This window comes from Oncorhynchus clarkii, chromosome 12 (genome assembly GCF_045791955.1).
Source record: "Oncorhynchus clarkii lewisi isolate Uvic-CL-2024 chromosome 12, UVic_Ocla_1.0, whole genome shotgun sequence".
Classification (NCBI taxonomy): Eukaryota; Metazoa; Chordata; class Actinopteri; order Salmoniformes; family Salmonidae; genus Oncorhynchus; species Oncorhynchus clarkii.
Window position 1 is genome coordinate 49,401,896 of NC_092158.1, and position 27,524 is coordinate 49,429,419.

The following is a 27,524-nucleotide window of genomic DNA, read 5'->3' on the forward strand; positions in this document are numbered from 1 at the left end:
AAAAGCATTTGCCTATCAAATACTGTATGTACAGTATTCATCAACCATGTAGTACAAGGACAATTCCACAGTAGCAGAGTATTGCTGAGACTGATTCTTCACTGTAAAATGTATGTCAAACAAAACCAATGATTGCACAGTTAAATAAACCATATAACTCTATGAACAAGGACTACTTTTAACAAAACATTTAAAGAACAATGCAGATCAAGGTTTGGTAACAGAATGACGGCACAAACAGCACACACTGTCATTCTGTTGCCAAACTTTGCATCTGCACTGTTCTTCAAGTAAATGTGTTTTTGTACACTTTTCTCTGGAAATTGTTCAAAGTGGTCCTTGTACATATCATTGTATGGTTTGTTAAACTTATCAATCATTCGATTTTGTTTGGCATTCATTTTAAAGGGGAAAAACAGAGTCTCAGCATCACTCTCTGTTACTGTGAAATTGTCCACAACATATCTCTGTGACCCTGTCAAAATGAATTATCTTCAGTAGCCATGACTCAAGATGAGATTTTCAAACAAATGTAACTATCATCAGATAGGCACAGCAACAATGTATTGAGATTTCCAACTGAGATGACTCATTTGTGAATTCAGCTTAAGTTTCTCTTGAGTCCTTTCTGTGGGTGTAGACTTTGGTATTGTCTTGAGTAAGACATGGCGAAAACAAAGTGATGACTCAGTGTTATATTTTGTCTTGTAACAACAAAACATTCTGGACTTCTGAGAAATTCAGTCCCCAGCTAATGCAGAATGTTTGTGAGTAGGCAAAATGTTTGCTTTTGTGCTGGAGGAGTTCATGTAATTTGGCATTCTGATTGCAAAATAAATTGAAAAGCTTAAGGCAAACAGAAAATTGATGTGAAAGAAGTATCCTTGACAAAATATATTTATTTATTTTGATTTGACTGAGAGTGTTTTCGCCCACTGAGAAGCTGGCGATGTGATGATGAGATTCATTTGTTCAATTCAGACTCCCATTAGAGCTAGCCATGCTCTGCAGAATCCCTGTTGTGAGGCACCACTAGGAGTACATGGCTAGATTGAAGCATTACATTGCACCCTCACAGATTCTGAGAAATGCAATGCAAATGTGAACAGACTTTGCCATTAAGTCCCTCTTGGTGGATTGCACTCTTTCTGAGGTTATCTTTGAAGTCTCAAACTGTCAGTTTGTATGGAAACTGTCAAACCAGAGTCATATTTTGGAATTCTGAGGTGCCATCCTTTTGACATTGGTGGGAGTACTAAGAAAAACGTTTGCCGTGGAAAGTCAATATGAATATTGTTTAATGTCGCCAATAGTGACAAAGACAATATTCAACTGGGCTGAGTAGAAGTAAACAGTTTGTGAAGTCAGTTGTATTTCCCTTATGCATACAGCACAGAGTAGAAATACTGCTGACACATATGTTGTCTACAAATCAGATACTCGTGAGTCCCAGGTCAACAGAACAAAGAATGCACCACAAAATTGTGAATCTCAATGTATTTCCTTGATTCCTCACATTCTCTCCCCTCACCTCTTCCTCAAATTGATGATCTGAGGTTCCTCTCCTAAGACCATCTCCTCCAATGAGTTTTTGAGGAAGCAAGGAGAGATAACAGAGCAATTACAATTTAGATTCACCGCTAATGTTGTTTTTGTGGTGTTGGCCATTTCGTCATATATCCGTCCTGAGATACCTTGAGAGCTTCTCTCCAATGATGGGGACAGACGGGTCTGAATCCACTAATGTGAAGGGGTGTCCACATACTTGTGTATATATAGTGTAGATTGATTCAGACATTATTGGATGTTTGACTCAATTTGGGAATAGACAATGAGCCTCCAAACTACACTCATTCCCAATGGTGTTTTCTCCGAATCTAAATTAAACCATGCCTTTACCTAAATCTGTGAAACGCTGATACCCTGCCTGGATGAGCTAAACAAATATTCCCCTTAAGAGCACCAAAAATGCCTCATGTTACTGAATGTTGATTCCACTAATGGACTCTGAGAAAATGTTTGATTGTCTGGGGAGCAAAGCATTATAACTTTTTAGCCCGATCAATATTCAACATACCATCCATCTTGCAATTGTCTGGATCTGGACCAGGGGATGACTGGTAGATAAATAATCTTAAAGCAAGTAATAAAATATATTCTCTTTTGCATGTTTACGTCAAGTAACGAACACATATTACTACAGCAAGTGCTCTTGATAACATGAACAAAATATATCAGATAGAAATACAGGTTACCATATAAGTCATATACAGTATATACAAATGAGACATCTTATGAGCTGTGACTGTCAGAATGGAAAGGGAAAGGAAAGGAAAAGGGGATACCTTGTCAGTTGTATAACTGAATGCATTCACATGAAATGTGTCTTCTGCATTTGTGAAGCATATACCCAAAGACAATTCTATGTTTGCATCCCAAATAGCAACCGATTCCCTATATAGTGCACTGCTTTTGACCATGCCCTATGGGCCGAGACAGGGGATAGGGTGCCATGTGGGACATATAATCCTCTCTACCACACTAATAAAACACAGCAGCTCTCTGTTTGTTGTGTCTGTTAATGATTGTCATTTACGCAGACGCTCTAATCCAGAGCGATTTACAGGAGCAATTCGGGTTAAGTGCATTGCTCAAGGGTACATCAACAGATTTTTCACCTAGTTAGCTCGGGAATTCGAACCAGCAACCTTTTGGATTAAAAGACAGAAATGTACCAATAAATTAAGTATAGAGTCAAGACTTATCCTGTATAAATGTTTGGACTCCGTGTACTGGAGATATTCATATGGTAGAATCCCAAAATAGCAAGACCTCGAATTATGTGTTATCTTCTTCAGTGAGATGCTGGAATACAGGAGGCTGCCAATAGCAACAAAATTATCCTCATAACTTCATCTGTGTGACATTTTAAAATAATTGGTTCAAGGACATACATCCGATGGTGTATTATAAGCAATTAATGGTACCATGATTGTCCTCTAAAAATGTTTTATTTACACAAAGATTCGCTATAATGGGGGGGGGGGTCCTGTTTTCCACCAACAATGTATTTAGTACTGTGGTTGTTCTTCAACTTCCGTGGCTTTAATGAGAGGGATCAGTCGTTGGTGGGGAAAACTGTTGGTGTGAAAAAAAACAGCTCTACCCTCATACAAAAAGATATGAAAGCCGCCTGTGTCCTGCATGTACTTTGCACTGAACCCTCTGTCTGCTTATATTCACACCCTTTCAAGATGTGTTCTCCAAATGAGGTTAGCTGCTGTCAGCAATGCACCACTCCGCTGCCTTCCCAAACTGAAGCCACCAAAACTAAACTAGTCATTTTTTGCGATGAGGGGTGAGATGGTAATGAATGAGGCCGAAGACAGATTGGGTTGAACAGCTGCATGGGCTCATTTTGATTTAATGTTTGCTGTAATGCATTTTCTGTTAAAAAGGTAATTGAATAGAAACGCTCGCCTAATATCTGGCCTCATCGGTGTTGTAAGTCTTACATCAACTTTAAATGACTGGGAATGAAAGTGTGATTATTCCTATGTGAAAATGGGTCAGAGTATTAATGAATGTGGGATGATGTGGCCGGATGCCAGTACCATCTCCTGTGATCTTTCTCAGTACGCCAACCCATCCCCATTCATTCAACCATCCATAGATGCTATCTAACTATACACTGAATAGTCAGTCACCTGAGCTGTGTACGTAGGGCAGCCTCAATCTCAGCAAGATTTACACCTGTTTGATCAGTCTGTCCGTTCATCTCTGCATAGTTCAATAACTTTTTTGGTTTGTAACTCCACTAGCAGCTCCATAGCTTCTGTATTCTTATTTTCACTGGCCTACTGTGGCAACATTGCTATTAGGATTCATTGTCATAGACACAAAAACATTGAATGCTTCGTCAATTCAACATCTACCCTGACGGTACCTCATTGGATGCAGAGTAGGCTACGGTGGCTCAGTTGGTAGAGCATAGCACATGCAATGCTAAGGTTGTGGGTCCAATTCCTGCCGGGGCCACCCATACGAAAATGCATGTGCTATTATACGTTTCTTTAGATAAGAGTGTCTGCTAAATGGCATATGACACTATATGTCTGTGAAGAATATGAAATCATATCGAAACTGTTGATCAAAAGTTGCACTGTTTTGACACAAAAACCTTTTTCTCTGTTCCAGGGGCCAGTGCAGTGTTCACCCAGCAGCCCACAGACCTGGTGGTGGTGGCAGGTCAGCCGGTGACCCTGCCCTGCTCCATCCCTGGTTACCAAGGCATGGTGCTCTGGCTCAGAGACGGCATGGCCCTTGGGGTCAACAGGGACCTCTCAGGTAGGAGAGTCACTCACTTTACTTAGAATGGTGATAATGTCACATTCATGAAACATTCATAAACCCTTTATATGCATGACAAAAAGAGTCATAATGCCTGTAATAAGCCCTTACATATGTTTAAATTATATTTTATAAATTCTTATGCCAGTTGTTATGGAGTGGGTGTTATGTTTAATGCCAATTATAAAGAGCATATAAACATAGGGTAATATAACTCTTTATGTCAAGCATATAAAGGCATTATGAAGGCTTTATGAATGTTAAGCTTGTTTTTTTGTTTTTACTTGGCTTTATCTTTCTTTCCTCCTCTCCCAATCAAACTCTTTGTCTACCTCCCTCTTTCTCTCTCTATTTTCCTCGAGCAGGGCCACTTACCTTTTAGTTTTCTTACTACTCTCTCTTCTCCATCTCTCTTTCTTGGGCAAGGCCTTCTTTCAGTCAATCTGTTTTTTTTGTTTTCTCTTTCCTCGCCTTACTCGTCTTCCTGTCTAGCTCTCTTTCTCTCTGTATTAGCCTATGTCTCACCTTCTTATTGCGCTCTCTTCCTCTCTTTCCTTTCCTCCCTCGCTCGAGTGATTCCCTTACCTGTCTTCTTATCTATCTCAATTTCTCTCTGCATTCAACATTTCTCCTTTTTTCTCTTCCTCTCCTTCCATCCTCTGTTGGACACAGCCTTTACCCATACCCTCCATTTCTCTCAAGGCCCATACAATCCATTTGTTGTCTGTCCATCTCTCTCTTTTGCGCTCTTACCCTTAGCAACTGTTTCTTTGTCATAGTTTCCTATTGTTGTTGTGTCACTCACATGTCCATTGATCTGCACTTTTCCTTTCATTACTTTCATGTAATTTTAAAAAATCCATACATGGTCTCGTCATCAAAAAGGTAGCTGTCACTTGTCACATCTGGACAAATGACAGAGCAACGCCACAGAGCAATGGAGTATTTAGAGTTTGATCATTAATTAAAAGAGCCACTTCACATGGCACAAGAGTCACAAACACTGATTGTGTTATTGCTGCTTTCAAAGCTCTCACAAGTGTTTTGAATATATTTCATGGTTCGCATTAATCAGAACCCTCTTGTGAATTATTAAGCAAAGAGAAATTAGGGGGTTACATGGCAACAGGCTTTTTGAATAACGTGAGAGAAACTTGGGGGATTGGGCACAATCACAAACATCAAATTGTCGTAAGTGCAAATGATATGGTAAATGGCCAATATTGCTAGAGTTTAATCTGTGGAGGATCCACAGTCTAAATGTTTTCATTTAGAGGCAAAAATGACAAAAACTAATTGTTTGGCTGTTAGGCCATTGTCAGTGTGTGTTGATTGCTGCTTGAGTACCTTTATGTTAATACCATAATTGTTTTCTCTGTTGTTTTCAAAATGATCCTACTCCTCTGCGTTAGTAATCTTACGACACTGCAGTTGTCACATGAGAGGTCGTTGAACATTTACATTACAGCCAGAAAAAAACATTTCTCAATCTCGCAGAATACAGTAAACTCAACGAGCCCTCCAAACTGCATCTGGGTTTAAAAAAAAAAAGTAAACATTTGAAAGTTGCAGCAATTTATCGCAACATCTGCTGCTCCGGCAGATGGTTAAATTGTGTTTTGCTCATTTCCAAAGCGGCAGAGAGTCTCCTTCCCCCAATCTTTCCTCTGGCTGTTTTGAAGACCATTCCGTCGCTCTGATGGCTGCCTGAGGAAATCATTCCCCACAATCAGCTTTCAAAGCTGTGTGGGGAACATTGCACTGGCCCCTGGAACAGAGAAAAAGGTTATTGTGTTGTTTGGAGGTAGAATGGCGAATACTAGATGAATCGCCATTAACAACCCACCTTGGAAACAATTTTACCCAATACATGTATTTGAAGAGATGTGGTGCACGGCACACTCGACTAGATAACATCTTTGAATAAAATATTAAATAACATCAAAATAAAATAATAAAATAATACACCTGTGTTTACAGTATGGCAATGGATCACAGTTTGGGTACAATGCCATCTCATCAGATTTGTTTTCTTCTCTTACGACTCCTGCTATGCCAATCTGTTACATTGTCTTCCCCTGTAGACATTGTCTGCTTTTGCCTCAATCCCCTGTTCTATTTCGTCATGGACAGAGTTTCCATAATTGGGCCTGGGAGAACAATCCCATTACGTCCATACAATCCCACTCCAGGTCCTTTTAGCAGCATCCTGGGACCCATCGCCACCAAACATCACTTTCAGCTCAGCTCGAAAGAGAGAGAGAGACTTCATTATTTTTGGTGGATCAATGACAGTGGGGACAAGTGTGAACTGGAAAGGTTATCTCCCGGCCGTGTGAACTGTGGACAGTGTTTACTCTTAGTGACGACAGGAAAATTTGACGTCTTAGCCAATGCAACAGTTATGAGAGGGAAGACAGCAGGGCTACATACAATACATACAATACTGACAATGGACGAAAAGATCGAGCAGTAAGGGATAATGGCACTTAAAGTTAAACATAATTATCATATTTGACTGAATAGGATATATTATGGCAATGAAGTGGTGTGTTAAATCAAAGGCTGAAGTCAATGAAGGAAAATCAGATTTTTAAATGCAAATACAGAGCGATGAAATGGTTTTCGAAAGAAAGCTGAGGGAGGGGTTTGACTGTCAATGGCATCGGCGCTGCTCTAGCCTCTTGCTTTCTCTCCGTCTGTGATTTGCACTCTTCCTTTTTCCACTCTTTTAATTGGAGCGAGGGAGTGCTCACTTTGCATGTGTCCTTTACCTTCTCTCCTGTTTCCCTTTGATCTGGCTCTACTCAGGATGTGTCCCAAATGGCACTCTATTTCCTTTACAGTGCACTGCTTTTGACCAGGGCCCTATACTCTAGTCAAAACTACTGCACTACTTAGGGAATAGGGTGCCATTTGAGATGCGGACAGAGAGTGTTCATTGCCGTTTTCTCCCATTGATGTGTCAGTTAGGTGCCTCCTACATACTAAAATACATCACCATCCACCTGAAACCTCCTCTCAAACTAACTAATCCTGATGGATCCATCGCCTCTACAGAGGTTATAACTAGGGCTATTTTACATTGTTTGCCATAATTGAAAAGTATTTGTCTTCAGCTTCTTCAGCTATTCATTCCCATTTCGCCTGGGGACATTAATCTAACACTTGATCTCGGGTCTTAATGGTTTTCTGGGTCTACACTTTCTCTCTCCAACACCCGAGAGGGAAAATTGGTTTCCTCAGGGATATTTAAATGTATATTAGTATTTCCTGAAGAATTTATTTTATTTAATGTTTATTTAACTAGGCAGATCAGTTAAGAACAAATTCTTATTTACAATGACGGCCTACCAAAAGGCAAAAGACCTCTTGTGGGGCTGGGATAAAACATATGTTGTTAAATAAAACACACACACACACACACACATATATATATATATATATATATATATATATATATATATATATATATATATATATATGACAAAACACACATCACAACAAGAGAGACAACACAATACTACATAAAGAAAGACCTAAGACAACAACATAGCAAGGCAGCAACACAACATGACAACAACATGGTAGCAGCACAAAACATGGTACACACATTATTGGGAACAGACAACAGCACAAAGGGCAAGAAGGTAGAGACAACAATACATCACACAAAGCAGCCACAACTGTCAGTAAGAATGTCCATGATTGAGTCTTTGAATGAAGAGATTGAGATTAAACTGTCCAGTTTGAGTGTTTGTTGCAGCTCGTTCCAGTCGCTACGGGGGAGTGAGGGGGGAGTGAGGCCTAAGAGGGTTTTAAAAATAAGCATCAACCAGTGGATCTTGCGATGGGTATACAGAGATGATCAGTTTACAGAGGACTATAGAGTGCAGTGATGTGTGTGGGAATGGGAACCTCCCCAGAAAGGAGAGACAGGTTTAACCAGTTGCGGAGATATGCTTGGCATCAACCTTAAAGAAGAAAGGGTCTAAACCATCTGATCCAGATGTTTTTTGGGGGTCAAGTTTCAGGAGCTCCTCCAGCATCTTGGACTCAGTGACTGCCTGCAGGGAGAGACTTTGTAGCGGTGCAGGGGAAAAAGAGGTAGAGGCATCAGGGATAGTCGCATTAGAAGGGGTGATAAGGAAATGTTGGACTGGCAAGGAGGCATGGCTGAGTCAAATAGGAATCCTGACTTAATGAAATGGTGATTAAAGAGCTTAGACATGTGCTTCTTGTCAGTAACAACCACATCATCAACATTAAGGGACATGGGCAGCTGTGAGGAGGAGGGTTTATTCTTCAGGTCTTTAACCTCTTGAAACTAGGGGGCACTGAGCAGAATCATGTCCCTCGCAGAAATAGAAGTGACTACATGTGTTGGTAACTCTTTACATGAAGGTACCCTTTCCAAAGGGTTTAGAAAGTGTTTATGCCCTAATGTAAATGTAACCCACATGCTTTGTGAGAGGGTCAAGTCAAATGAAGTTTTTTGAATTTAATCATTTTCCTATTAGGAGAAATGTTGTTCTGCATCCTATTAACATAGGTTGGTCTGACTACTAGGATTACTATTAGGCCTTATACGTAGGCGTCTGTCATATTATGGAGTTGGTCTCTCCTACTCAACTCACTTACGCCTCCCCATACACTACTGCTTGATAAAATGCTTATGGACGATTCAGTCTTGCCATTGATCCATGGGCAGTGGAATAAACAGCAAATAGATATTACATCTCTCTAATTTTTTTTTAAAACAGGGTTATAATAGCCATTACTGCACACACTGGACTAGACGCAAATGGCAATGGGAGAATTGAGTCCGCTCGTCTTCTGACAGCTGCTAAATTTTTTTTGTGGAAGACCAAATTAAATTTGAAGAAAAAAAGAAATGTCACCCTCCTTTCTCCTCTCAGCTTCCAATGCTATTTGTAGGTGAACCGAGAAAGTAATTACTGTACGTTCATCTTTTGCTGTGCTAAAGACGTCTTATCTTAAAGGAGTGGAAAGCAACAATGAAGCACCCCACATCACATACAGTGCCTTGCGAAAGTATTCGGCCCCCTTGAACTTTGCGACCCTTTGCCACATTTCAGGCTTCAAACATAAAGATATAAAACTGTATTTTTTTGTGAAGAATCAACAACAAGTGGGACACAATCATGAAGTGGAACGACATTTATTGGATATTTCAAACTTTTTTTACAAATCAAAAACTTAAAAATTGGGCGTGCAAAATTATTCAGCCCCTTTACTTTCAGTGCAGCAAACTCTCTCCAGAAGTTCAGTGAGGATCTCTGAATGATCCAATGTTGACCTAAATGACTAATGATGATAAATACAATCCACCTGTGTGTAATCAAGTCTCCGTATAAATGCACCTGCACTGTGATAGTCTCAGAGGTCCGTTAAAAGCGCAGAGAGCATCATGAAGAACAAGGAACACACCAGGCAGGTCCGAGATACTGTTGTGAAGAAGTTTAAAGCCGGATTTCGATACAAAAAGATTTCCCAAGCTTTAAACATCCCAAGGAGCACTGTGCAAGCGATAATATTGAAATGGAAGGAGTATCAGACCACTGCAAATCTACCAAGACCTGGCCGTCCCTCTAAACTTTCAGCTCATAAAAGGAGAAGACTGATCAGAGATGCAGCCAAGAGGCCCATGATCACTCTGGATGAACTGCAGAGATCTACAGCTGAGGTGGGAGACTCTGTCCATAGGACAACAATCAGTTGTATATTGCACAAATCTGGCCTTTATGGAAGAGTGGCAAGAAGAAAGCCATTTCTTAAAGATATCCATAAAAAGTGTCGTTTAAAGTTTGCCACAAGCCACCTGGGAGACACACCAAACATGTGGAAGAAGGTGCTCTGGTCAGATGAAACCAAAATTGAACTTTTTGGCAACAATGCAAAACGTTATGTTTGGCGTAAAAGCAACACAGCTGAACACACCATCCCCACTGTCAAACATGGTGGTGGCAGCATCATGGTTTGGGCCTGCTTTTCTTCAGCAGGGACAGGGAAGATGGTTAAAATTGATGGGAAGATGGATGGAGCCAAATACAGGACCATTCTGGAAGAAAACCTGATGGAGTCTGCATGATGGAGACTGGGACGGAGATTTGTCTTCCAACAAGACAATGATCCAAAACATAAAGCAAAATCTACAATGGAATGGTTCAAAAATAAACATATCCAGGTGTTAGAATGGCCAAGTCAAAGTCCAGACCTGAATCCAATCGAGAATCTGTGGAAAGAACTGAAAACTGCTGTTCACAAATGCTCTCCATCCAATCTCACTGAGCTCGAGCTGTTTTGCAAGGAGGAATGGGAAAAAATGTCAGTCTCTCGATGTGCAAAACTGATAGACATACCCCAAGCGACTTACAGCTGTAATCGCAGAAAAAGGTGGCGCTACAAAGTATTAACTTAAGGGGGCTGAATAATTTTGCACGCCCAATTTTTCAGTTTTTGATTTGTTAAAAAAGTTTGAAATATCCAATAAATGTCGTTCCACTTCATGATTGTGTCCCACTTGTTGTTGATTCTTCACAAAAAAAATACAGTTTTATATCTTTATGTTTGAAGCCTGAAATGTGGCAAAAGGTCGCAAAGTTCAAGGGGCCGAATACTTTCGCAAGGCACTGTATATAATTGTAGTTGTGTGTGTGTGTGAGTGTTCTCCATTGTAATTGTTTGGGTGTGTTCTCATGAAAGGAATAACAATCTCGATCTGGAAAACCAAATGTTCTTTAATTTTGTTTCTTTAAACTAGTAGTCATGGCAATCCATAGCCCTGGATAATTGGAAACGCTAGCGTGTGAACTTACATAATGAAGATGTGGTTGTGTGTGTGTGTGTGTGTGTGTCTGTGAGTGTGGTGTGTACATGATAGTGTGTGTGCATGAACGTGTGTGTGTGCGTGCATGTGTGTGTGCGGGTGAGTATGTGTGTGGGTATGTGTGTGCGTGCAGTGATGCGGGAGTAACAATGTGTGTTCTTGTTTTCCAGGCTACCCACGCTATGACATTGTGGGAGACCACAGCAAGGGAGAATACCACCTCTTGATTCAGAGAACTGAAATGCAGGACGACGCCTTCTTTGAGTGCCAGGCCATCCAGGCAGCTATCAGAACACGCCCCGCCCGACTGACTGTGCTCGGTAAGACACAGCTACAGTACTATTAGATTACGTTCAAGATCATTGAACCATTGTGTGTATGTTTAGGTTTAGGTTAATGGGAAAGCCAACTACTGTATCTCAAGTTGATGGTACATATAGGTGAGATATCTGAGAGAGTGCTGAGTGAACTTCCTGTTCATGCCGCATAACACATTACACTTGCAAAACGGTTTCAACCTGTTTCACAGCAGGTAGGACAAATGGTAGATCTGGGGAACCCGAAGAGAGTGCATTTTAGAGGATTAAGGTTGCCTTCCGTATTGCACCTATTCCCTTTATAGTGCACTACTTTCAACCATAGTAAAATGGTACCTGGTCAAAAGTAGTGTACTATATAGGGAACTGGGTGCCGTTTGGAGGGCACACTTAAAGTGAGTGATAAGAAGGGATAGGGGGAAGAAAATGAGGAGAGTTAGTAATATAGTAATATTGAAATTGCTCAGTAATCATTTGAGCAGGGGGATGGAGCAGAACATTAATTGGCTAGAGATAAATCATGGGTGTATCCTCAAATCAGGCCTAATCAGGTGATGCCAAACTGCCCCAATCTGTTTTCTATCAACCATCATTTGGGCTGGAATCGATGGAACCCTCCGATGCAAACCCTCCTGTGCCTTGGGCTGAGGCAGGGGAGGAGCACCCTAATTATAATTATCGATTCGTCCTCCCTTGTTTAAAGCATGATATATTCTAGAGGTATCAGTTCATTATTCCCTCCCTCAGTGGTAACATTTTTGCCCACTAATCTAAAGCTGGTTACTTAGTGGGGAGGTCAAGGGGGGGAGAGTTAAGATGTTGGCGATCCGGCTCCATTAAAATGATTAATTATAGATAACAAGGACACCATTTGCTTTTATATTTATTTCCGGGTTGGGAGGGCGGGAGAGGGAGGCAAATCATCCTCCTCCCCAGGCCTAGCCATTAGCCTGACATTTAATCCCAGACAAATCGTCTCGCTTTGGAAAAAAGTTGCACACCAAGCTACCAGCAGCCCCGTAAGGTAATGAAGTTAATGTATGGACGCTGTCAGGGTCAATCACCGCATTTCACTTCTCCGATGCTGGAGACAGTTGGAGACTAGGCTTTAGCCAACCGCCAAAGCATGACAGCCTCACCTTCTTGTGCTCTCATAACCAGAGTGGATGGTTTACCATTAATCCCAACTCCAGCTTCAATGTTTTTTGGGGGATGTTGAAGGTAGGTGCTAGACATACTGTGGGATTCCTTTTTTAACCCTGTTATTTGAACATTTATAATATACATTGCAATACCCTCACAATACAATGTCCCAAACTGCACAAGTGCTCTGTGTTCATACACAGCATTGGTAATCCATTACACAAGTTTTATGTGTTGCATGAGACAAGGCAGTGCTGTTTCCATAATAGCCTGAACTTTCTTTTCACACTCATAATAAAATAACTCTACTTGCCGACCCACAATAATATCCCAACACACTACAGCCTGCCTGGACCTGAACTACAGATAAACCAAGGGACTGTAAACAACACCGAAACCAGAGACCCTTGTGATTCCATGCATTATCGCTGGGATGAAAATGCCCTCTACCGGTGACATTTAAACATTGAACCCCATCTAAGAGTGGCCGGGTGGCGGTGGCACTTTTGAATACGAAAGAGTCCAGGGACACGATCCAGAGGAGGGGCCCTTGAGGCTAATTAGATCTGTAGAAATCCCCCCCCCCCCCCCCCCCCCCCCCCAAGCGTTCAGGGGACCCACCACCACCAATTACCGGGCTAAAAGGGGATAGCACTGCGCTATCAGAGGTCACGGATGCTTTAAATGGCTTTGGAGACTTAGAGTGGGCCGTGAGCTTCTTACAACTGCAGGTATGCAAACATACATGGCCACCAATTAATTTAACAACATGTCACAAGAGTTGCCTCAATCAGTAATGTCTTCTGTTGACAAGATGCTCTCATAAGCAGAGCATTATACATATGCGTAAACTCAGCAAAAAAAAGAAACGTCCCTTTTTCAGGACCCTGTCTTTCAAAGAAAATTCGTAAAAATCCAAATAACTTCACAGATCTTCATGGTAAAGGGTTTAAACACTGTTTCCCATGCTTGTTCAATGAATCATAAACAATTAATGAACATGCACCTGTGGAATGGTCATTAAGACACTAACAGCTTACAGATGGTAGGCAATTAAGGTCACAGTTATGAAAACTTAGGACACTCAAGAGGCCTTTCTACTGACTCTGAAAAACACCAAAAGAAAGATGCCCAGGGTCTTTGCTCATCTGTGTGATCGTGCCTTAGGCATGCTGCAAGGAGGCATGAGGACTGCAGATGTGGCCAGGGAAATAAATGGCAAAGTCTGTACTGTGAGACACCTAAGACAGAGCTACAGGGAGACAGGATGGACAGCTGATTGTCCTCGCAGTGGCAGACCATGTGTAACAACACCTGCACAGGATTGGTACATCCGAACATAACACCTGCGTGACAGGTACAGGATGGCAACAACTGCCTGAGTTACACCAGGAACGCCCAATCCCTCCATCAGTGCTCAAAATGTCCTCATTAGGCTGAGAGAGGCTGGACTGAGGGCTTGTAGGCCTGTTGTAAGGCAGGTCCTCACCGGCAACACGGTCACCTATGGGCACAAACCCACCGTCACTGGACTAGAAAGGACTGGCAAAAAGTGCTCTTCACTGATGAGTCACGGTTTTGTCTCCCCAGGGGTGATGGTCGGATTCGCGTTTATTGTCAAAGGAATGAGCGTTACATCAAGGCCTGTACTTTGTAGCAGGATCGATTTGGCGGTGGAGGGTCCGTCATGGTCTGGGGTGGTGTTTCACAGCATCATCGGACTGAGCTTGTTGTCATTGCAGGGAATCTCAACACTGTGCGTTACAGGGAAGACGTGCTTCTCCCTCATGTGGTACCCTTCCTGCAGGCTCATCCTGACATGACCCTCCAGCATGACAATGCCACCAGCCATACTGCTAATTCTGTGCGTGATTTCCTGCAAGACAGGAATGTCAGTGTTCTGCCATGGCCAGCGAAGAGCTCGGATCTCAATCCCATAGAGCACGTCTGGTACAGTCCATGAGGAGGAGATGCACTGCAGTATTTAACCTTTCTGGCGCAGGCATTCCGCTAGCGACCCACCTCGACAACATCTGGTGAAATTGCAGAGTGCCAAATTCAAAATACAGAAATAGTCATAGTAAACATTCATAAGAAATACAAGTGTTATACATCGGTTTAAAGATGAACTTCTTGTTACCTCTCTAGGGGGTGTGGGGCGCTACCGTCCCACCTGGCCAACGTCCAGTGAAATTGCAAGGCGCCAAATTCAAAAACAGAAATACTCATTATAAAAATTAATGAAACATACAAGTGTTATACATCGGTTTAAAGACTAACTTCTGGTTAATCCAACCACGTTGTCAGATTTCAAAAATACTTTATGGTGAAAGCAAACCATGTGATTATCTGAGAACAGCGCCCAGCAGACAAATCATTACAATCAGTGACCAGCCAAGTAGACGAGTAAAAAAAAGTCATAAATAGCAATAAAATTAATCACTTACCTTTGATGATCTTCATATGGTTACACTCACAAAACTTCCAGTTACCCAATAAATGTTCATTTTGTTCGATCAAGTCCCTATTTATATCCAAAAACCTCCGTTTTGTTAGCGCATTTTGTTCAGTAAAACACTGTCTCAAACAACATCCGGCGAAATTGCAGAGCGTGAAACTCAACAAAACCGAAATTCTCATAATAAACATACATAAAAGATGCAAATGCTATATATACCAGCTTAAAGATAAACCTCTTGTTAATCCAACCGCTGTGTCAGATTTAAAAAAGGCTTTTCGGCAAAAGCAAACCATGCGATTATCTGAGAACAGCGCCCAGGAGACAAATCATTACAAAAAGTTAGCAGTCAAGAAGAGGAGTAACAAAAGTCAGAAATAGCGTTAAAATGTGCCCAATAAATGTTTGTTTTGTTTGATAAAGTCCCTCTTTATATTCAAAACCTCTGTTTTGTTGGTGCGTTTTGTTCAGTAATACATTGGACCAAAGCGCGGTCACAACAGACAGACAAAAATCTAAAAGGTGACCTAAAAGTTCGTAGAAACATGTCAAACGATGTTTATAATCAATCCTCAGGTTGTTTTTGTCATAAATAATCGAATCGATCATATTTCAACTGGACAAAAGCTTTGTCAATAGAAAAGGATAAACAAGAAAGGTGCTTTCCCGGTCACGCGCTGGACTCATGTCTGGAAAATTCCACTGTCCACTCATAGAAAGTGCTGTTTCTCCCTCATTTTTCAGTGAAAGCCTGAAACAATGCTTAAAGACTGGCCACATGTTGTGGAAGACATAGAGATCGTGAACTGCGTCATAAGTCTTTGTATGGTGGATAGGCTTTCAATGGAAAAGAGACATTTCAAAATTATAGCACTACCTGAATGGATTTTCCTCAGGTTTTCGCTTGCCATATCAGTTCTGTTATACTCACAGACATTATTTTAACAGTTTTGGAAACTTTTGAGTGTTTTCTACTTTGGGCACGGTTTCCATCCAAAATTCTGATTCCTGCCCCCTACCCTAGTGAGGTTAATCCAGCCGCTTTGTCAGATTTCAAAGGCAAGGCTTACGGTAAAAGCATACAATGCGATTGTCTGAGGACAGCTCCCCACTTACAAAAGCATACAAACATTTTACAACCAATCAAAGGAATTACAAAAGTCAGAAATAGCGATAAAATTAATCACTTACCTTTGAAGATCTTCATATGGTTGCAGTCACAAGAGTCCCAGCTACACAATAAATGTTTGTTTTGTTCCAGGCGGTCTAAACATGCAGACGAATACATCCTAATAGTTGTTGAAATATGTCAAACGATGTTCATAATTAATCCTCAGGTTGTCAATTGTCTAAATAATCGATAATATTTCAAACGGACAATAGAAAAGAAAAACAACGAAGGGCGCGCAATCGGTCACACACGCAAACCAGCTCTGCTTGATTCTACAGTCCACTGACAAAATGGAATCATTCTTCTTCATTTTTCAGAAAACAAGCCTGAAACAACGTTTAAAGACTGTTGACATCTAGTGGAAGCCATAGGAACTGCAATCTGGGTCCTAACCCATTAGAAAAGCTATAGGCATTCAATTGAAAATGCCCACATCAAAGAAATCCCACTTCCTGGATGCATTTTCCTCAGGTTTTACCTGCCATATCAGTTCTGTTATACTCACAGACCTTATTTTAACAGTTTTGGAAACTTTAGAGTGTTTTCTGTCCAATTCCAATTATATGCATATCCTAGCTTCTGGGCCTGAGTAACAGGCAGATTACTTTGGGCACGCTTCTCATCCAGATGTCAAAATACTGCCGCAAGCCATTAGAAGTTAATGCAGCTGATGGCCAAACCAGATACTGACTGTTACTTTTGATTTTGACCCCCCCTTTGTTCAGGGACACATTATTCAATTTCTGTTAGTCACATGTCTGTCGAACTTGTTCGGTTTATGTCTCAGTTGTTGAACCTTGTTATGTTCATAGAAATATTTACAAATGTTAAGTTTGCTTTCACACTGCCTTTCCCAACTGGACAAAAGGAACACCTATGTGAGAATGCTGTTCATTGACTACAGCTCAGCATTCAGCACCATAGTGCCCACTAAGCTCATCAGTAAGCTAAGGACACTGGGACTAAACCCCTCCCTCTGCACCTGGATCCTGGACTTCCTGACGGGCCGCCCCCTGGTGGTACGGGTAGGCAACAACATGTCTGCTACACTGATCCTCAACACTGGGTCCCTCAGGGGAGTGTACTTCGTCCCCTCCTGTACTCCCTGTTCACCCACGACTACGTGGCCAAACATGACTCCAAAACCATCATTAAGTTTGCTGACAACACAACAATGGTAGGCCTGATCACCGACAACGGTAAGACAGTCTATAGGGAGGAGGTCAGAGAACTGGCAGTGTGGTGCCAGGACAACAACCTCTCCCTTATTGTGAGCAAGACAAAGGATCTGATCGTGGACTACAGGAAAAGGTAGGCTGAACAGGTCCCCATTAACATCGACTGGGTTGTAGCGGAGCGGGTCGAGAGTTTCAAGTTCCTTGTTGTTCACATCACCATCGAACTATCATGGTCCAAACATACCAAGACAGTCATGAAGACGACACAACAAAACCTTTTCTCCCTCAGTAGACTGAAAAGATTTGGCATGGGTCTCCAGATCTTCAAAAGGTTATACAGCTGCACCATCGAGAACATCCTGACCGGTTGCATCACCACCTGGTATGGCAACTGCTCGGCATCTGACCGTAAGACGCTACAGAGGGTAGTACTTACGGCCCAGTACATCGCTGAGGCCAAGCTTCCTGCCATCCAGGACCTATATAATAGGCGGTGTCAGAGGAAAGCCCATAAAATTGTCAGACTCCAGTCCAGACTGTTTATCCCCCCCCACTCCCTTTTGTACACTGCTGCTACTCGCTTCTTGCGACTAGGGGGCGATATTAACATTTTTGAATGAAAAACGTTCCCGTTTTGAACAAGATATTTTGTCACGAAAAGATGCTCGACTATGCATATAATTGACAGCTTTGGATAGAAAACACTCTGACGTTTCCAAAATTGCAAAGATTGCAAAGCATTTTCCGGTCGATTTCTCAGCCAAGCATGATGAACAAACGGGAGCTATTTCGCCTACAAAAATAATATTTTTGGAAAAAAGGAACATTTGCTATCTAACTGGGAGTCCCCTGAGTGAAAACATCTGAAGTTCTTCAAAGGTAAATGATTTAATTTGATTGCTTTTCTTATTTTCGTGAAAATGTTGCCTGCTGCCAGCAGAGCCTAGCATAGATTTTGCCATGATAACGCATAACGCATATTTTGAAAATCTGAGATGACAGTGTGATTAACAAAAGGGTAAGCTTGTGTTTCAATATATTTAATTTGCGATTTTCATGAATAGGTATTCATGTCCCCTGCGTTATGCTAATTCATTTGAGGCTATGATTACGCTCCCGGATCCGGGATTTCTAGTCGCAAAAGGTATATCTATGCAAAGTTACTTCACTCCTACCAAAACATGTACAAAACACCTCAACTAACCTGTACCCCCGGACACTGACTCGGTACCCGTTTCCCCTTTTTTGTTATTCTTATTGTGTTACTTTTTATTATTATGTTTTACTTTACTGTACTGTTGGTTAAGGGCTTGTAAGTAAGCATTTCATAGTAAGGTCTACACTTGTTGTATTCGGCGCATGTGACAAATGCAGTTTGATTTGATAAAGTCAATCTCTCCTCCACTTTGAGCCAGGAGAGATTGACATGCATATTATTAATGTTTGCTCTCTGTGTACAGCCAGCCCTGCTGCCCTGTTCTGAGCCAATTGTAATTTCCACTTGATTGAACAGTAGTCCAGTTGCAACAAAGCTAAGGCCTCTAGGACCTGTTAAGAAGACAGAACAGTGCTTTGTTAAGGACACACTTCTCCCAATCTTAGCTACTGTTGTACATCATCAATATGTTTTGACCATGACAGTTTACAATCCAGGGATACTCCAAGCAGTTTAGTCACCTCAACTTGCTCATTTTCCACATTATTCATTACAAGATTTAGCTGAGGTTAGGCTTTAGTGAATGATTTGTCCCAAATACAATGCTTTTAGTGTCTGAAATATTTAGGACTAACTTATTCCTTGCCACCCACTCTGAAACTAAATGCAGTTCTTTGTTAAGTGTTGCAGTCATTTCAGTCACTAACGTGTATAATGTTGAGTCATCTGCATACATAGACACACTGGCTTTACTCAAACCTAGTGGCATGTCATTTGTAAAGATTGAAAAAAGTAAGGGCCTAGACCGATTCTACCTGGATTATGTTGGTTAGGCTTCCATTAAAGAAAATCCTCTGGAGTGTAAAGCCATAATAGGTATTTCAGGCAGCAGACTATGAACGAAAATGTCAAAAGCCGCACTGAAGTCTAACAAAAGTGTTGGTCAGTTGTTCTACAACACAAAATTCTAAAACTGTCTAGTTTTGTCTCGTCTCGTCTCTCCTCATGTCGGCTGCAAGATCTGAACATGCTTTTTGAAAGCCCTTATTTTTGCAGGCAGGTTTATAATCGTGGGCAGACATCAGCCTTTCAGTACTGAATAAAATAGTCCCAAAATAGTTTATCTACAGCCTCTGTATTAGGGAACATATGACCTGGAGTGCCAGTGTCTGCTCATTTACTGTTCCCCGGGCACCGAAGACATGGATGTCGATTATGGCACCCCCTGCACCTCTCTGAATCAGAGGGGTTGGTTTAAATGCGGAAGACACATTTCAGTTGAATGCATTCAGTTGTACAACTGACTGGGTATTTCCCTTATATTATGAAGTCTTATAAGCCATCCCAGCTATCAGCATTATATTGAGGGCTGGGGGCAAATTTCACAAGTGTTTTCTTTGACATGTCTCTTTAGTGAAATTACATGGGACATATCTGCAAATTCTATCGTTATCCTAAACGTTTTCCAGTTATTTATTCTAATCAATGTGTGTGATTTGTCATTTGAATAAAATAAACTGATCTCATCATTGACATTTTCCAAAGTGCCTGTCGAATACCTTTGCAAAAAGGTTGTTGCATGCTAACTCGATCAATACCTTTTCAGAGGAAAAATGCAAAGTGAACTGTAAACTTCAATTCACAAGCATTGTGTTGAATGAAAGTGAATTACAGGCTCAGATCTACCTTGGTGTGCCGTGAGAGATTGCTAAATAAAACATGAAGTTAAGCCTTGCTACATACATCTACATACATATGTCCTGTGTGAACTTCTGGCTACCTTCGGGCTGATTAACCAGTGTTTTTCAGAGCAAAAAGGATTTTCCCTCCCCTCAGGAGTTTAGCGCATATTAATATCAATCTTTTGTCATGGATTAGCCTTTACTCCAGACGTATTCACCCCCTGTGCAGAGCAATAAAATATCAATCAAACTGAGGAGAAGCAGCACACACCACTTCGTCTACGAGACCGCCTCTTGCCTGCAGCCTTAGAGCCATTGCACATTGACGTCCCAAACTCCCTGAACTCTTCCCCCCAACAGTGGCAGTTTTTTGGTCACTGTAACCTTGCTATGGTGATTGATGTCTTCTCATACATAGCAAGCTGATATTGTTATCCCTCATCTCAACATCCTCCCATTCTACCAATCTGCCTCATATTTAATGTCAAAGTGGCCCAGGCTATATAAAAAAGCGCTAGATTGGTTAGTTTACTTTAGTGACAAACATTGATCGCCAGTTTGCGCTGTTCTGTGAAGGGAGTAGTACACAGCTTTGTACAAGCTTTTGAGTTTCTTGGCAATTTATCACATGGAATAGCCTTCATTTCTCAGAACAAGAATAGACTGACGAGTTTCAGAAGAAAGTACTTTGTTTCTGGACATTTTGAGCCTGTAATCGAACCCACAAATGCTGATGCTCCAGATACTCAACTAGTCTAAAGAATGCCAGTTTTATTGCTTCTTTAATCAGGACAACAGTTTCGGCTGTGCTAACATAATTGAAAAAGGGTTTTCTAATGATCAATTAGCCTTTTAAAATGATAAACTTGGATTAGCTAACACAATGTGCCATTGGAACACAGGAGTGATGGTTGCTGATAATTGACCTCTGTACGCCTATGTAGATATTCCATAAAAAATCTGCCGTTTCTAGCTACAAAAGTCATTTACAACATTAACAATGTCTACACTGTATTTCTGATCAATTTGATGTTATTTTAATGGACAAAAAATGTGCTTTTCTTTCAAAAACAAGGACATTTCTAAGTCACCCCAAACCTTTGAACGGAAGTATAATATTTATATAAATATTTGATGAACATTTTTATTTGACCTTATGGCTATTAGCTCATACAAACGCAATGAATAACATATTCACTACATGGAACAATAGATGGTCCCTCCCAAAAAATCTCAAGGAAGTGTCTGTCATATATCTGAGAGATATAAAAAGATCAGGAAATATATATATTGTACATGTATTTAACCCCTTATTTTTGTCACTAAACAGTCGCCATATACACTTACATAAATTTTTTTCAACTGGTCCTGGGGGACCTTCAGGCGAGTCTTGTGAGGCCTGTTGGCATCCTAAAGCAAAACAACTGACAATCGTGTTCGTGAGAGTCTCACCTTTCCACAGAGGGGTCATACTCGGATGCTACAGACGATTTTGTGAGAAGGCTGATATCGGTATGTCTCATGGTCTGACAAACACAGCTCAAGCTCTGTTACCTTTCACCAATGCAAAAAAATTGTCTCTAGTTTAAACTGACTGATTTTTATGGGGATTTTTGTATTATGCTAATTGGATTTCCTCACGGACATCGATTCTAGGGGGTTTGACATGCATCAGGTAATTCATCCACATGAAATAGTTGGACAGAAACCTAGTTAGTGACATTCCCCTCTATTAATTTGCTTGAAATATTTATCTAACACAAAAGGATGACGATTCTCTGTGGGGGACCATTTTCGTTTGAGCAATCTTTTTTCTCTCCAAACGGATAGAAATCGGCTCGATACAAATGCTATCCATTGTATAAACAAGCTTAAATAAAGCTCATCTGATTTGTGTAGAGCCCTAGAATGATTACAGCATCAAAACCCAAACAAATGAACAATATAATAGAAATGACGATAGGAGACCATTTGTATGTTCAGCTTGCCTCCTCCTTTGCCATTTTTCTGAATTTTCTGCTGTCACGGTGGATTCAGAACACTAGACAGTGGAGAGAAAATTCCAGCTCATCCTATCTGAATTTGAACACTCCCCCTCTCTCTTCTTCCTCTTCTTCTTCTTTTTTCTTGAGCTGTGTTGGTTTGGGGGAATGGCGTTGTGGGCCACTGGGCCATGTCTGTCTGGTGTTTCGGAGCATGGGCAGGATGCTAGGGAGGTATCCATCATTACCTAATGATAGTCAGCAGGGGCATGTCGGTTTCAGCCCGCCACCTGGCCAGGCGCTATGTGAGAAATGGATTTGGTAACACCTCCCATGAAGGGTCGGTCCCTGGATGGGTGACAAGATGCTGATCGAAGTTGTGTTGGATGGCCAGTAGGAGGCACTCTTTCCTCTGGTCTAAAGTAAAATATCCCAATGCCCCAAAGTAAAATATTCGCCATGCCGGGCTTAGCTTCTTCGAGAAGAAAGCACAGGGCGTAGCTTTGGTGGTGTACACGAGCGCTGAGAGAGCATGGCTCCTATCCCAGCCTTGGATGCATCCACCTCCACTATGAACGCCAAAGAGACATCCGGATGAGCCAGCACTGGAGCTGAGGTAAACAGATCTCTCAGCTGACCAACGCAACCGCACCGGTCCCCCCTTCAGCAGTGAGGTAATTGGAGCCGCTACCTGACCAAAACCCTGGATAAACCTCCGGTAGTAGTTGGCAAACCCTAGAAACCGCTGCACTTCTTTTACCATGGTGGGAGTAGGCCATTTACGCACGGCTGAAATGCGGTCACTCTCCATCTCCACCCCTGAAGTGGAAATAAGGTACCCTAGGAAGTAGACGGACTGTTGGAAGAACAGACATTTCTCATTCTTGATGTACAGGTCATGCTCCAACAGTCGACCAAGCACCCTGCGCACCAGTGACACGTGCTCGGCGCGTGCAGCGGAGTATATCAGGATGTCATCAATATATACCACTACACCCTGCCCGTGGAGGTCCCAGAAAATCTCTTCTACAAAGGCCTGGAAGACTGATGAAGCATTCATCAACCCGTATGGCATGACGAGGTACTCATAGTGCCCTGAGGTGGTACTGAAAGCCGTCTTCCACTCGTCTCCCTCTTGGATACGCACCAGGTTGTATGAGCTCCTGAGATCCAATTTAGTGAAGAAGCCCCGTGCATTGACTCAATCATACTGGCAATTAGAGGTAGCGAGTAACTGTACCTAACAGTGATCTGGTTGATACCTCGATAGTCAATACACGGGAGCAGACCTCCATCCTTCTTCACAAACTCGAGGAGGCAGGTGAAGTGGAGGGCCGAATGTACCCTTGCCCCAGGGATTTGGAGACAAATGTTTCCATAGCCGCCATCTCCTCCTGTGACAGGGAATACACTTGACTCCTGGGAATTGCTACGTCTACCAGGAGATTTATTGCACAATCCCCCCGTCGATGGGGTGGTAATTGAGTCGCCCTCTTCTTACAGAAGGCGACAGCCAAATCAGCATATTCAGAGGGGATGTGCACGGTGGTCGCACCAACGGAAACCCCTAAACACCTCCCCAAGTACTTTCGTGACCACCCCGTGAGAGCCCTCTGTTGCCACTAAATAGTGGGGTCATGACAGGCCAACCAGGGTAGGCCCAGCACCATGGGAAACGCAGGAGAATCAATAAGGAAGAGACTGATTCTCTTCTTGTGACCCTCCTGCATCACCATGCCCAGTGGAGGGGTGGCCTCCCTAATTAGCCCTGACCCTAATTGTCGACTATCTAGGGCATTAACTAATTGTCGACTATCTAGGGCATGAACTGGGAAGGGCATATCAACTGGAACAATAGGGATCCCTAAACTATGGGCAAATGATCTGTCAATAAAGTTCCCAGCTGCGCCTGAATCTACGAACGCCTTAGGCTGGGAATGCGGCGAAAACTAATGTAAAACTAATGACATTCGACAATCAATGCAGCAGCGGTGAACAAAGATGGGGAACTGACAAATATAGGGGAGGTAATAAACAGGTGATTGAGCCCAGGTGAACCCAATAATACGCTGATGTGCATGGCGGGGAAAGGCAGGTGTGCATACTGATGGTGGCAGGACTGCAAAATGCTGGGGAGCCTGGCGCCTTCGAGCACTAGGGAGGCGGAGTGGGAGCATTCTCCCCCCCCCCCCCCCCCCCCAGCATGCCACCCGACAACCCTCCTGGGCAATCCTGACGGGCCGGCCGAGGCACAGGCACTGGACAAAGCAGCTGGGTGTAAAATCCAGACGAACTGGCATGGGCATGGGAGCCTGGCTAACCGGCTGAGGCGTTGGAGCCTGACGACCCGGTTGAGGCGTGACAGCCTGATGAGTACACTGGCCTCCCTTAACAATTGGCCTCCCTTAATTTTAAAAGCCAGAAGGGGACGCATTAAACATATATTAAAACCTCTTAAGTCTACCCCTTCCTTTTTCGAACATTCTGTTAAAAATCGCGCAACTTTTCAGCGTCCTGCTACTCATGCCAGGAATATAGTATATGCATATGATTAGTATGTGTGGATAGAAAACACTCTGAAGTTTCTAAAATTGGTTAAATCACGGCTGTGACTATAACAGATTGTGTGTTTCATTGAAAAACGCAAGAAAAACTGCTCTCTGAAAGCTAAAAATAATTTCCATAAGTCACTTTCATGGGTTGTTAAAAGGGCACAACATTTATTATCGACCTGCATGCAATTCATACAGATTCCACACGATGTCGCCATTGTCGTCATTTTCAATGGAGTTTTTTCTTGGAAAATCCAACTAACTGGATTCCGTTTCTTCCGGTCTCCACCAGGATGTTTTGAATGTGCACATTGGCAGCCATTGATTTGCAGACGAGGAGCTATTGTATATACATCGCCCTGTAATCATTTTGATAGATTATAAACGTTTACTAATACCTAAAGTTGGATTACAAAAGTATTTCGAAGTGTTTTGTGAAAGTTTATCGTCGACTTTTTTAATTTTAAAAAATGACGCAGCGTTTAAAAACAATGTTTTTTTCTGAATGACACAGCTTCCATAGAAAGCTATTTTGGGTATATATGGACCGATTTAAACGAAAAAAAGACCCAATAGTGATGTTTATGGGGCATATAGGAGTGCCAAGAAAGAAGCTCGTCAAAGGTAATGAATGTTTTATATTTTATTTCTGCGTTTTGTGTAGCGCCGGCTACGCTATATCTTTGTTTACATCGCATTCAGGCATTTTGGGGTGTTGCATGCTATCAGATAATAGCTTCTCATGCTTTCGCCGAAAAGCATTTTAAAAATCTGACTTGTTGGCTAGGTTCACAACGAGTGTAGCTTTAATTCAATACCCTGCATGTGAATTTTGATAAAGGTTTGAGTTTTAACGAGTACATTTAGCATTTAGCGTAGCGCATTTGCATTTCCAGGTGTCTACTTGAGACATCTGCGTCTCAAGTAGGAGCAAGAAGTTAATTTAGATTGTTGGTCAGTGCACTTTATTTTTCAATTTAAGGGCATATCAAGGATGTCACGAGACGTATCCTTAATAATACCTTACTACAAACGTTTGATACATTAATTTAGATTGTTTTTGTTTATCCTTGAATGTTCAGATTAAGTGCTGATTAAGGAACACATGACGCTTCTTAAAGATTCTGCATCCTTTCGAGTAATAATGGCACTGCACTTTGTAAGAAAACCACAAGCGCAAGTTTTTTTTAAACTAGTGACGCCATGAGCTTGAACAGATCTTTTTAATGTGAATGTGGTTTTAGTGAGGTGACATTTGACGTTTTAGAAGTCAGTGGCCATTGGGTTCTCTACTACATCGTTTGTTAGCAAGCAATGCAAGGAATAAAAATAGACATGGAGACCAAAAATGAAAGGTAGTGTAAACTAGCTCTATTTAAAAAGCTGCCAAATGTCATAGTATCAAACTAGTTAGCTAGCTAACTTTTTATTTAGCTAATGCAAGCTAGCTAACAACCTAACCATTAATTTTAGCTAACTAGACAGCTAGGTAACAGCTAGAAAGCTAACGTTACCTAGCTAGCTTGCTATCCTGCCTTTGATTCTAAAGAGCATTTAACTAAATAGACTAGATAAATTAGACTACAGTAAGCTAGTTTATCCTGAAATCTTCTGGTCCATGTTATTAGGCCAGTGAGAAGTACAGAGGCTTGACAGCAGATTCATTAAGGGACAGTTTGGCAGAGAACCATCCTCAAATTGCTGCCGCTCTTCACAGTGAGCTTGACTCATGTTAGACAGAACTGGAGTTAATAGCGGCCATAAGTTTAATAATAGTTACCAAACGTTAAGAGAAAGAGGCAATCTTAAAAATATTTAGCTGGTATTGGTATCTAGAGTATGATAGCTAAGTAGAAAACTCTGGCGTTTGATTTCAAGTAGGCGGACGGAGTCAAAAAGAACACACAAAAGGGTAAGATAGTCTAGCCTCTAATGACTCCCCATCCCGCATGAGGGAGCGTAATCATCGACTGACACTAATTAGCATAACGCAACGGACATAAATATTCCTAGAAAATATGCCTATTCATGAAAATCACAAGTGAAATATATTGAGACACAGCTTAGCCTTTTGTTAATCACCCTGTCATCTCAGATTTTCAAAATATGCTTTACAGCCAAAGCTAGACAAGCATTTGTGTAAGTTTATTGATAGCCTAGCATAGCATTTTGTCCAGCTAGCAGCAGGTAACTTGGTCACGGAAATCAGAAAATAAATAAAATTAAATTGTTTACCTTTGAGCTTCGAATGTTTTCACTCACGAGACTCCCAGTTAGATAGCCAATGTTCCTTTTTTCCAAAAATATTATTTTTGTAGGCGAAATAGCTCCGTTTGTTCTTCATGTTTTTGGCTGAGGAATTGCCCAGAAATTGCAGTCACGAAAAACGCCGATATCAACATAAAAATGGCAAACGTTGTTTATAATCAATCCTCAAGGTGTTTTTCAAATATCTATTCGATAATATATCCACCGGGACAATTGGTTTTTCAGTAGGACCGATTGGAAAAATGGCTACATCTGTGTTTTACGCGAGAATCACTCTGGGAGCCATCAGGTGACCAGTTGCGCAATGTAGCCGCTTACGGGTATTCTTCAACATAAATGCGTAAAACTACGTCACAATGCTGTAGACACCTTGGGGAATACGGAGAAAAAGTAATCTGGTTGATAGCCCATTCACTG

General features: G+C 41.6%; 1 protein-coding gene across 1 annotated transcript in view; it reads left to right on the forward strand.

Annotated features, from left to right (window-relative positions):
- LOC139422065 (kin of IRRE-like protein 3) overlaps nucleotides 1–27,524 on the forward strand; it is a 274,299-nt gene that overhangs the window by 146,058 nt on the left and 100,717 nt on the right. The window contains exons 2-3 of the mRNA XM_071173211.1: nucleotides 4,198–4,347; nucleotides 11,371–11,520. Coding sequence (XP_071029312.1) covers nucleotides 4,198–4,347; nucleotides 11,371–11,520 — 300 coding nt within the window. The remainder of the gene's footprint in view (nucleotides 1–4,197; nucleotides 4,348–11,370; nucleotides 11,521–27,524) is intronic.